Source organism: Silene latifolia, chromosome 1 (assembly GCF_048544455.1).
Source record: "Silene latifolia isolate original U9 population chromosome 1, ASM4854445v1, whole genome shotgun sequence".
Lineage (NCBI taxonomy): Eukaryota > Viridiplantae > Streptophyta > Magnoliopsida > Caryophyllales > Caryophyllaceae > Silene > Silene latifolia.
The window spans coordinates 24,141,898-24,154,522 of record NC_133526.1 but is presented as its reverse complement, the minus strand read 5'-3'; the positions used below and the strand labels follow the sequence as shown (position 1 = coordinate 24,154,522).

Here is a 12,625-nt window from a genome sequence, read left to right as displayed (position 1 = left end):
TATGTAATAATAGGTCCCTCGCCAGCCGGCTAGCATACAATGTGGATACTATGTTTGTCGGTTCATGTACGAGATTATTATGCGAAGATATATCCTTATTCCAGAAAAGGTTAGTAATTTAATAATGTGTTTATTACTTTTTTTAAATTAGAGCTGATGTTGTCTTGCTTGCTGCTATACCATGATGTTGCTATGCTGAATGATGTATGTTGTTACAATAATGTCTTGTCTTTGTTTTTTCCGCAGTATGTAATCAGCGCACCACAAGAACTTCAGCAGTACAAATCGCAACATATAGACGAGGTAAGGGACATGTTGGGCAAATACGTCTTAGAACATAGCAATGCTGAAGGCTAAATGCATGATACTCAGCTTAGATCAGCTTATTAGTAAAAATTTTGTTGAAGTTAGGGAATGATTAGTTCATGTAAATTTAACTCCTTGTAAGTATATATATATATATATATATATATATATATATATATATATATATATATATATATATATATATATATATATATATATATATATATATATATATATATATATATATATATATATATATATATATATATATATATGATCTTTGCTATTGTGGTTGAAATGAATCTATTGAGTTCGATGAACCCAATTTGTGATTTATCTTTGGTCTTTGATATATGCAGGTTTTTGAATGGCATGAAACAAATTTAATTTTTAAAAACATTAGGAGTTGGTAATAAAAACGGTTACTAAAACAAAAACTGTTGTAAATACCTTTCACAAATACCCGCCGTAATATTCAACAACAGGTTTTAAAATAAGAACCATTGTAAATACCTTTCACAAATACCCGCGCATAATATTCAACAACAGGTTTTAAACGAAGAACCGTTGTTACTACAAATTTCAACAACGGGTTTTTAGCATATACACGTTGTTAAAAGTCTTTACAATTTTGGTGGGAAAGTTACAACAACGGTTATTTATATGATAACCGTTGTTATATTTTTCCCACCAAATTTTTGAAGCACTTTCCACAACGGCTTACACGCAACAACAACGGCTTTTAACCGTGGTGAATACTTTCGACAACGGTTTAAGTAAATAACCTAGCCGTTGTAAATACCTTTTACAACGGCCGCTATAACAACGTCTGCTTTTTGTTTTTACAACGGTTTTTACCCGTTGTTATAGCCTGTATTTGTAGTAGTGAAGTGCAGCGTGATCTGTATAAATAACAACTTTAGTGCCAAGCAAATAAGAACGAAATTTTTCTAAAGCAAACACAACAGCCAACATCTCTTTCTCGTTGAATCACAAAATGGGGATTTTAGAGAGAGGTTTCTCTGCCTTCTCTCTAGGGTTTTGATTGCACAATGGCAAGAAAAATCACCAAAAAATCCCAAAATAATAACAAAAAACATACAATTCGATCTAGGGCTAAACTTCGTCTTTCATTTTCTCATTGCTCTGATTTGAACTTAGATATGGATGTTGCGGAATCGTCTCAAGCTACTGTTTGTCCTCAATCTGAGAATGCGAAGAAGACAAAATCTATGAGTGAAGTTGTGGGTATTCCTGAAATTAATCTCTCGGAAATAGTTGTTGAAGATGCTGTTATTCCTGAGCAGGCGGATGATGGCGGCGGTTGGACGGAGGTTTCAGGTAAACGGTCTTCTCCTATTAAGGTCTCGGCTTCTGTTCCTTCTCCCTCTAAGTCCTTGTTGCAGCTTACTCAGGAAGATGTGGATGAAGAGATTAAATTTTGGGATACTGCTGTGGTTTGTTATGTTCTTGGGGGTAATCCTCCTTAGGAATTACTTTCTGGTTTCATTACTAAGTTGTGGGGAGTCTACAAATTCGATAAAATATCGTTTCTACCCAATGGAGTTTTTCTAGTTAGATTTCCTACGAAAGAGTGTCAGAACTTAGTTTTACAACAAGGTTTCCCTATGTTTGATAACAAGCCTCTGGTTGTCAAGCCCTGGACTGAGTCGTGTAGCCTATTGAAAGAGCGTGTCAAATTTGTTCCTACTTGGATGCGTCTTTGTGGGTTGCCACTTAAATTCTGGGAGAAGACTAGTCTTGAGAAATTGACAGGTCTTATTGGAAAATTCATAAGAAGGGATGGAGCTACTGAGGATAAGACAAGGCTTGGTTATGCTCGTATCCTGGTAGAAGTGGAAGTTGGGCAAGAATTTCCTGATAAGTTGCTTTTCTTAGATGAGAAGGGTAACCAAGTGTCTTGTCTTGTTGAATTTGAATGGAAACCTACTATTTGTGGAGTATGTAAAGGGATAGGACACACTACAGAAATGTGTAAGAAAAAGAAAGTGGAGGTTCCTAAACCCAAGCCAGTCCAGAAGGTGTGGAGACCAAAGCCACCAGGACCTGCTGCTAGGCAATCTGGTAGCAAGGTTTCTGCAGTGTCAGAGGTGCCTTTTGGGGGGCCAATTCATCATGACTCTTCAAACATCCCATCTGTCTCAGTGCTGCAACAGGTTTCCAGACATGAACACCAGTTAGAAAAGACCCATCTATCTCCATCAAAATCTTATGCTGAAGCACTAACTGATACAACAGGTGACATTTCAATGGAAGGGGGACTGGAGGAACCACCTGGGATTATAATTAATGGATAATATAGGCAGTTGGAATGTTAGGGGAATAAATGGGATCAATAAACAAATGGATGTTAAAAAATTCATTTTTCAGAATAATATTGGTCTCTATGGATTAGTAGAAACTAAGATTAAGGGGCATGATTTTCCCTCTGTTTTGAATAATGTTGCTCCTACTTGGCAAGGTGTTAATAATAATGATTTCCATCCTGGGGGAAGAGTATGGATAATCTGGAATCCTAGTGTGTTTTCTATTACAACTCTGCATACTGATGCTCAAATTATTACTGTTAGAGTAGTTGAGATTTCTTCTGGTGATTCTTTCTTATTCTCTGTGGTATATGGCTTTAATGATGACAGTCAGAGGTCTGATTTATGGGCTCAGCTGAAGCATACTCATGACTTGTATATTGGGCCTTGGGGAGTTTGTGGTGACTTCAACAATGTGTTACACTATAATGAAAGGATTGGGAGAGATGTAACTTGGAATGACATTGTTGAATTTAGGGAGTGTGTCCATTATTGTGGTCTTACTGATATTAAAGGTCAAGGTGCATTTTTCACCTGGAATAACAAGCAAAATCCTGCTTCCAGGGGTTTCTCTAGGATAGATAGGTTCCTAGTTAATGATGACTGGATGAACATGTACCCTAATTCTTATGCTCATTTTCTTCCTGAGGGCCTTTTTGATCACAACCCTTGTGTATGCTACAGAAGACATACCAGGGAACAAAGGAGGCCTCAATTCAGGTACTATAATATGTGGAGTTTGGATCCTTCATTTAAGAGTGTAGTGCAAGCTGTCTGGAATCAACCTGTGACTGGTACTTTAATGTTTCAAGTGGCTACAAAACTTAAAGCATTGAAGAAACCTTTGAAATTACTTAATAGGAACAAATTTGCTGATATGGAGAAAGCTGTTGGGGTGGCCAAAGTTATTTTGGATGATCTGCAAATTCAAATGCACAATTGTCCTACTGATCATGTTATTATGGCAGTTGAGTCTGAGGCTGCTATTTCTTATCGACATTTGTGTAAGGTTCTGCACTCTTATCTTAGTCAGAAAGCAAAGATTGATTGGCTTAAGATGGGGGATGAGAATACAAGCTTTTTCCATGGTCAGATTAGAGCTAGGCAGATTCATAACAGGGTGATGTCTATCAGGGGCATTGATGATATTCTTTATACTAACTCTCATGATATAGAGGCTGCTTTTTTAACATACTACAAGGAGCTGCTTGGGAGCTCTCACAGTACCACACCTGTTCATTTTCCCACTGTTAGAACAGGGCCTGTCATTTCTGAGGCTCATGCTGATCTTCTTTTGGCTCCTGTTACTGCTGATGAGATTCATTCCAGTTTTCTCTCCATTCCTTCTGTGAAGTCTCCTGGGCCTGATGGCTTCACTATTCAGTTCTACAAAGACTCATGGGAGGTAGTTGGAGCTGATACTGTAGCTGCAATCCAAGATTTTTTCAAAACTGGTAAAATTTTGAAGCAAATTAATACTACTACCCTTACTCTTATCCCCAAAGTTTCTAATCCTAAGTCAGTTTTGGAATTTCGACCTATATCTTGCTGCAACACTATTTATAAGAGCATTGCTAAGGTCTTGTGTAATAGACTCAACAAAGTTTTACCTGATATTGTTAATGAGAGTCAAGGAGGATTTGTGAAAGGGAGGAATATAGTTGAGAATGTTTTGATTTGCCAAGATTTAGTGAGGCTTTATAATAGAAAATCCTCTTCACCTAGATGTATGATCAAGATAGACCTGAGGAAAGCCTATGATTCTGTTGAGTGGTCCTTCCTTGAGCAAATGCTTCAGGCATTAAAGTTCCCAAAGAAATTTGTTGACCTTGTCATGGCTTGTGTGACATCTCCTACCTATTCTTTGTCTGTTAATGGTAGCTCATTTGGCTTTTTCCCTGGCAAAAGGGGTCTGAGGCAAGGAGATCCACTCTCCCCCCTCCTCTTCACTTTGTGCATGGAATATCTCTCCAGGATTTTAGAGGTGGTTGCTCTACAAGATGGCTTCAGATTTCACCCTTTATGTGGTCACATCAGACTAAATCATTTGTTATTTGCAGACGATTTGCTTCTTTTTTGTAAGGGTACTGAGACCTCCATCATGTGGCTGTTGAGGAGCTTCTCTACTTTTTCTAATGCTTCAGGCTTGACCTTGAATAAAGCTAAGTCTGAGATCTTTTTTAATGGCATGCCCTCTTCTGCTATGGAGAATATTTTGCAAGTTTCTGGCTTCCATAAAGGCCAGTTGCCTTTCAAGTACCTGGGAGTTCCCATTTCTGCAAAAAAATTGTCTAAAGCTGAAGGTATGAAATTGGTGGATAGAATTGTAGCCAGAATAAGAGGGTGGGGATCCAGACACCTTTCTTATGCTGGTAGGCTTATTTTAGTTCAGTCTGTCCTCTCAACTCTCCACTCCTACTGGGCAACCATCTTTTTGATTCCAAATGGTATTATAAACAAAATTAATTCCATTTGTAGGAACTATTTATGGAGTGGAGGGGATGAGTATAAAAGGGCTCCAAATATAAGTTGGGATACTTGTTGTCTTAGCAAAGAGGAAGGTGGTTTAGGTCTAAAACATGCTAAGAATTGGAACATGGCTCTGTTGGGTAAATCTACTTGGTGGCTTGCTAAAAAAAGGATCATCTTTGGGTCAGGTGGGTCTCTCATGTTTATATGAAAGGCTGTGAATGGTCTAGTTACAGTCCCCCTGCTGATTGTAGCTGGACATGGAAGAAGATCACACATATTATGAAAAAATTTCAGCAAGCATACACCAATAACCAGTGGCTAAACTCTTCTACTGAGTATACTGTGAAAGCAGGATACTCCTGGCTTTGTGGCAACCAGCCTAAGGTAAGATGGAGATTCCTTTGTTGGAATACTTTAAATATTCCTAAATCCTCTTTTATCTGCTGGGGGATCATGCATCAACGTTTGCTTACTAAGGATCGTTTGTTGAGAATGGGTATCATTGTGGATGGTGGATGTGAAATTTGTGCAGCGGCTAATGAGGATCACAAGCATCTATTTTCTGATTGTCAGTACACTAGACAGTGTCTGGGTCTTTTTCAACAGAAAATGCAAGTCCCTATGGACTTGAATGATATGATCACCTGGTTTTCCAAGTGTAGAGGCATTACAAAGTTCCAAAAGAGGTTTGTAGGGGCATGTTATGTGGATCTTTTATACTCTATTTGGCTTGTCAGGAATGATGCTAGGATAAATGGTCTGGTAAAAAGTCCAAGCTTTGTCATACAGAAGGTTATAGAGGATGTGCTTCATCGTTTTCAGAGACTGAATACTAGTAATCTGCAGTCACGGGAGAGGGCCTGGCTGCAACAGATTTCCTGAGAAATTTTTTGGTTCAGTTTACTCAGTTTTGGTTTGATGTAAATAGCATATATGTTGAGTTGTTTTTTTTTGGGAAAATGTAAGTCTTATCATTAAAATATCATAATCACCATACAAACAGCTTCTAAGGCAAAGTCCAAATGACCTTTGTTCCTTAATGACTCCTAATTACATTCAACCATGCAAGTATACGACCATTCTGACACTTAATCCTACAGTTTTTTAACCTATGGATAACATCACTTTTCACCTGCTCTACCAGTTTCTCAGGACGTAACAGAAACAAGTCCACCCTGCTCTTGTTACGGCCCATCCAGATATGATACATCAGTGATGAGACAATGATGCCAATTACCTTCTTCTGAGTAAGAGTCCTAGACCTCAAACCTATCCACCATTGTATACAGTTTGCCAGTGGTATCTGAACGGAACACCAGTCAGACACCATCCTGCAGCATTTAGAACTGTAAACACACTCAAAGAAAAGATGCTTGTGATCCTCAGGCGAAATTCCACAAAGAAAGCAGACATTCTGTTGAGCAATCCCCATAGCCATCAATCTGTCCTGAGTGAGAAGCCTATGTTGAACAATCAACCAACATATAAAACGATGCTTAGGCAGCACCCATCTGTTCAGGTGCCATGAATACCAATCAACAGAGTCAGTATCTGGCAGCAGCCATCTGTAACCAAAATTAATAGAATACTGAACATTCTGAGACCAAATGCAGTCCTTCATCAGTGTTTTAATTTGACAGATCTTTCGCCATGCCCAGCTGGAATTAAGAGGGGGTTCATAAGTTTTCCATGTAGCACCCTTGATATAAATTGCATGGACCCATTTTACCCACAAGTGATCTTCTTTTTTCTCAATCCACCATACATACTTAGCTATGGCAGCACAATTCCAAGAATGAAGGTTTTTGATACCTAAACCTCCATGTTTCTCATCTCTGCAAACCTTAGCCCAAGCCACCATGGCAGGCCTACTCCCAGTCTCCTTGCCATGCCAGAGAAAATCTCTACATATGGCTTCAATCTGCTTGATCACCATTTTGGGCAGGATAAAGATTCGTGCCCAATAGCTGTGAAGTGTACTAAGTACTGATTGTATAAGTACCACCCTCCCAGCATAAGAAAGCTGTTTTGATCCCAGACCACGAATTCTGTCAACAACTTTGTCCACAAGGCAATTGCAATCCAAGATAGATAACCTCTTGGGGGAGACACTAACCCCAAGATATCTAAAAGGAACTTTACCTCTACACATGCCCGTAGTTCTCTCAACTTCTTGTACCAGACCGTCATCTACTCCATTATAATAAAAGTTGGATTTACCTCTATTCAGCTGTAATCCTGAAGCTTTGGAGAAGAAATTGAAAGCATTCACCATTAACTCTATTGAGGCTCGATCTCCTTTGCAAAACAGGATCAAATCATCAGCAAAACATAGATGAGTAAGCCCAATCCTCTTACATAAAGGGTGGAATCTGAACCTAGGATGTTTCTGAACTGTTTGAAGTATTCTACTGAGATACTCAAGACAAAGGGTGAAAATGAGAGGGGAAAGGGGATCCCCCTGTCTAAGACCCCTTTGTCCCTTAAAAAAACCAAATACTTCTCCATTTAGAGCAATGGAATAAGAAGGTGTACTAATGCATTGCATGATAATTTGCACCATCTTATCAGGGAACCTCAAAGCTCTTAACACTTTGATTCTTTGATATTAATATACTTAACTTTCCCCAAAAAAAACATCTCTTTCTCAGTAGCCGAGTAGTTGCGTTGTGCATCATTAAGGGTCATAGATGCATAATGAATAACATGAGAAACTCTCCCATTATTTTGGCCCAGGACCGCTCCAAGAGCATAATCGCTCACATCACACATGATCTCAAAAAAAAGAGACCAATCATGGGCCTGAATAATCGGAGCATTTATAAGACGGATTTTCAGCTGATCAAATGCCGTCTTACAAGCCTCATCAAACACAAAGCCAACCTCCTTTTGCAGCAATTTGCACAATGGTTGTGCAATCTTGGAAAAATCCTTAATGAACCTTCTGTAAAAACCTGCATGTCCAAGAAAGGAGCAAACTTTGCGCACATTAGTAGGATAAGGTAAACTCTTAATTGTATCAATTTTAGCTTTATCTACCTCTATCCCCTTACCCGACACAACATGTCCCAAAACTATACCATGTTCAACCATGAAATGGCACTTCTCAGAATTAAGCACAGGGTTAGTTTCAATACAACGCTTCAAAACAAGTGATAAATGATTTAAACATGCATCAAAAGAATCACCATGCACAGTAAAATCATCCATAAATACCTCAATGAAATTTTCCACATACTCAGAGAAAATACTAATCATACAACGCTGAAATGTTGCGGGTGCATTACATAACCCAAATGGCATGCGGCGATGCGCGAATGTACTAAAAGGGCATGTAAGAGTAGTCTTCTCCTGATCCTCAGGAGCAATAGCTATCTGAAAATAACCTGAATATCCATCCAAAAAGAAGTAGTATGCTTTTCCAACGAGTCTCTCTAACATCTGATCAATGAAGGGGAGGGGAAAATGGTCTTTCTTAGTTACCGTGTTCAGCCTACGGTAATCTATACACACTCTCCACCCATTCTGGACTCTAGTTGGTACTAAATCCCCATCTTTATTCTCTACAACAGTGACTCCGCTTTTCTTAGGGATAACCTGAGTGGGGCTAACCCACTTGCTATCAGAAATAGGATAAATCATACCTACTTGGAGAAGTTTCAATACCTCCTTTTTCACAACATCCATCATAGGAGGATTCAACCTCCGCTGCGGTTGCCTTACCGGTTTTGCTACATCCTCGAGCAGAATCCGATGCATGCAAGTTGATGGACTTATGCCTTTGATATCAGCAATAGTCCAACCTATAGCTTGTTTGTGCTCCTTCAACACCTCAACCAACCTCTCTTCTTGTTCCCCGGTGAGCTTACTAGAGATAATTGCAGGGAATGTATCTCCTTCACCAAGAAACACATACTTCAAGTGATCAGGGAGTGGTTTTAATTCTACAACGGGTTCCTGCAAAATAGATGGTAACAAGGTTTCACTAGGCACAGTTAGTTTTAAAGGAGGTGGCTCTGTGTGCATGAATGACACCCCCGTCAGCTCAGTAGCTCTTTCCTGCAGGTTAGTAGGCAATAAATCATCAAAATCATCTTCTGCTATACCCTTCTCAATCACAACCTGGTACTCATCTGGATTGTTAAAATCAAAGGTATCCTGCACTAATGACTCAAACGTATCAATAAGACACAAAGAATGATCATCAGTGGGGAATTTCATAGCATCAAAAATATTATATTCCACCACTTGACCATCAAATTCCATAGTAAGAGAACCGCTAAAAACATCAATCTTAGTTTTTGCAGTTTTCATAAATGGTCTCCCTAACAGTATAGGGGCAGCTTGTCTATCATGCTCCATATCTAGCACATAAAAGTCCGCATGGAAAATCAATTTATCAACCATAACTAATACATCCTCAACTATTCCCTTTGGATAAACATTGGACTGATCCGCCAATTGAATGACAACATTTGTTTTACTCATAGGTCCGAGTTTTAATGACTGATAGAAGGAATGGGGAATTACATTGATCGAGGCACCTAAATCTAACATAGCGTTATAAATTTTGGTGTCTCCAATAGTGCAAGGTATTGTGAATATTCCTGGGTCTCCACACTTAGTGGGCAATTTTTGTTGAAACATTGCCGAGACATGTTCACTTACCTTCACCTTTTTGACTCCCTTAAGCCTATTATTCCTCTTTATAGTACAAAGTTCTTTTAAAAACTTTGCATATCGAGAGACACTTTTAAGTAACTCTAGAAGGGGAATATTTACCTCACATTTACGAAAGGGCTCGTAAACATCGTTGTCATGCTCCTTCTTGCGGGTATCCTTCAATGCTTCGGAAAAAGGTGGTGTGGGCTCATAAATCTGGATCGGTGGATCCTTAGCAATCGAATTAGGCACCACAATATCTTCCTCAATCACTTGTGAACTCCCCTCTTCTATCACAATCTCCTCTTCCTCTTGGATTGCAACTGCTTTAGACTTAGCTTTAGGCTTCTCTACTTCTACCAACTGCCTTTCATTTCTCAAAGACACTACACTCATATTCTTCCTCGGATTCTCTACCGTTTGAGATGGTAGAGAACCCGACTGCTTAGCTTCCAACCGATTGACAGCAGTAGCCAGTTGACTCACCTGGTTTTCAAGATTCTTAAAATTTTGCTTATTATCTGCTCTATCTTGAGTAACACTGAGAGTAATGGAACGAATCATATCCTCCGTAGACATTGATGAGCTCGGTGGTGCTTGTTCAGCTGCTTGTTGTGGCACTTGTTGAGTAAATTGTTGTCCTTGTGGTCGTTGGAGAAACTAGCCTCTAGGAGGGCCAGATGATGGACCGACTTGCGAATTTCCCCAACGAAAGTTAGGGTGAGCCTTCCATCCTTTATTATAGGTCTTAGAATATGGATCCCATTTCCTGTTATTTGTAGTACTCTCCCAAATACCATTCACCTCTTCTTGGCCACTTTCTCGTAAGTAAGGACACAAATCATTAGGGTGACCCTCAGTAGCGCATATGCCACAAACAGTAGCCATTTGTCTCCCAGATAACATGTCACGGAGAGTGGAAACAATATTATCAACCTTTTCCTCTAAACCAGGACTAACACCCATAGCATTCACTCCTTTTCGTGATGGTGTCCTCTCAAACTGTCTAGAGGTCTCAGCTAGCTCTGAAATAACCTCCCAAGCCTCATCTGGATTTTTGTTGGCTATATTTCCTCCACAAGCAGAGTGAATCATGCGACGGTCATCTTAGTTCAGTCCACCACAAAAATACATAATGAGATCATAGTCAGAGTAGCCATGATAAGGGCAACTAGCACAGAGCTTCTTAACTTTCTCAAGGTACTCATACATAGTTTCCCCGTCTTGCTGTTCAACATTACTAATGGCTCTTTTCAGTTGAGATAATCGAGAAGGAGGAAAATATTTCTCCAAGAATGCCTTCTTCATACCTACCCAAGTAGTGATACTTCCCGGTGGTAGATAGTTTAACTAGTCTCTTGCATTGTCCTTCAAGGTGAAAGGAAATGCTCTCAATTTCAACTGCTCGTCAGTAATAGCAGGTGGCTTCATACCAGTGCACACAATATGAAAGTCTGAAAGATGCTTATTTGGATCCTTAATGCTCATCCCACTGAAACTTGGTAATTGATGTATCAAACCAGATTTCAATTCAAAAGTAACCCCCATCATCCAATGCTAGGAAAGTGATGCACAATGGTTGAACGTTAAGATTTGGATCTGTGAGCTCTCTTAATGTTCGAGTCTCCCTAGCCATATTCTCAGTAGTGACAGGAATTTCTGCAGTATCTGAATCAGAGTGTATATCCTTCTCGGAATCTGGGTGCTCAAAAACAACTAATGAACCTTCTCCAATTTGCCTTAACCTGAAAAATATGCGTTCAATCTCTGAGTCGTAAAGCTCGAGTGGTTGGTCAGAAGAACGAGTATTAGGCATAAACTAAAACAATAAAATAAAAGTCTATACTAAAGAAACACAAAAATTACCTATTGCCCTCCCCGGCAACGGCGCCAAAATTTGGTGAGCCGAAGTCGTATGCTCCCAAAGATAGTATTTATAACACTTAGTACCTCTAACCAAATGATAGTATATGGTAATAAGGATCGATCCACAGAGAAGGCGATGTAATTTATGTGAATTAAAGTATAGAAAACAGGTAACCAAAATGGGGGGATTTTAAACGACTGAGTAACTAAACAAGAGATTAAATAAGCAGTTGAATGAAGAATAATAAATATGAATTCAAATGGTTTAAATGGTCTCGGGGTAAGAATTTCCACAAGCTGATTATCAAATTGATCATAGACTAACAACTTCCAATTGACTCTTGAGCAAACTATCATGGGAACAATTTCCCAATTCCTTTGTAATATTATTTGACTCGAAACGCGATAATCAAATAACCTAATTATCAAACAATCTAATACACGCGATTAAATTTAATTCAATAACAGCATGAACGAATAAGGAACGATAAAAGTGACGACCAATAAAACACGCGATTATTAGTTCGAATCACAAGTTAATTCTTTCTTTAACCTAAATATGATGAAACGCATCCAATAAAAAGGGTAAAGATTGTTACTTTATCTAGCGAGGTTGAACAATTACGGATTCATTCACTAGAATAACAATAGATTGATAATTGCGAAGATTAATTAGCTACTTTAATCTAAACATTCAACAACCATAAAATTAAAACAAAGAATTCACATTACTCAAGAGATAAAAGGAAGATGAATAATAGTCTCACAATTTGAATAAATCAGATGCTTCAAATCTTAATCCGAGATGGAAAGATTAGTTGCTCATGTCTTTCTTGCTAAAAAAATTAATTAGGGTTCTTGTTCTAATGATAATAGCTAAAATCCAAGATAGGAAAACTAAGTAAAATAAATAAGTCCTTTTATTCCAACAAATAACAAAACACGAGATTAAAGATCCGTCCGTCTTCAGTACTGGGCGGCTAGCCTAGTGT

At 38.7% G+C, this 12,625-nt stretch overlaps 1 protein-coding gene across 1 annotated transcript; it reads left to right on the top strand.

The window, feature by feature from the left end:
* The first annotated feature begins 5,309 nt into the window (after nt 1–5,309).
* LOC141642085 (uncharacterized) lies at nt 5,310–5,987 on the top strand. The gene has a single exon (XM_074450773.1). It carries the CDS (start codon nt 5,310–5,312, stop codon nt 5,985–5,987), a length of 678 nt encoding a protein of 225 aa, XP_074306874.1.
* The last annotated feature ends 6,638 nt before the right edge of the window (nt 5,988–12,625 follow it).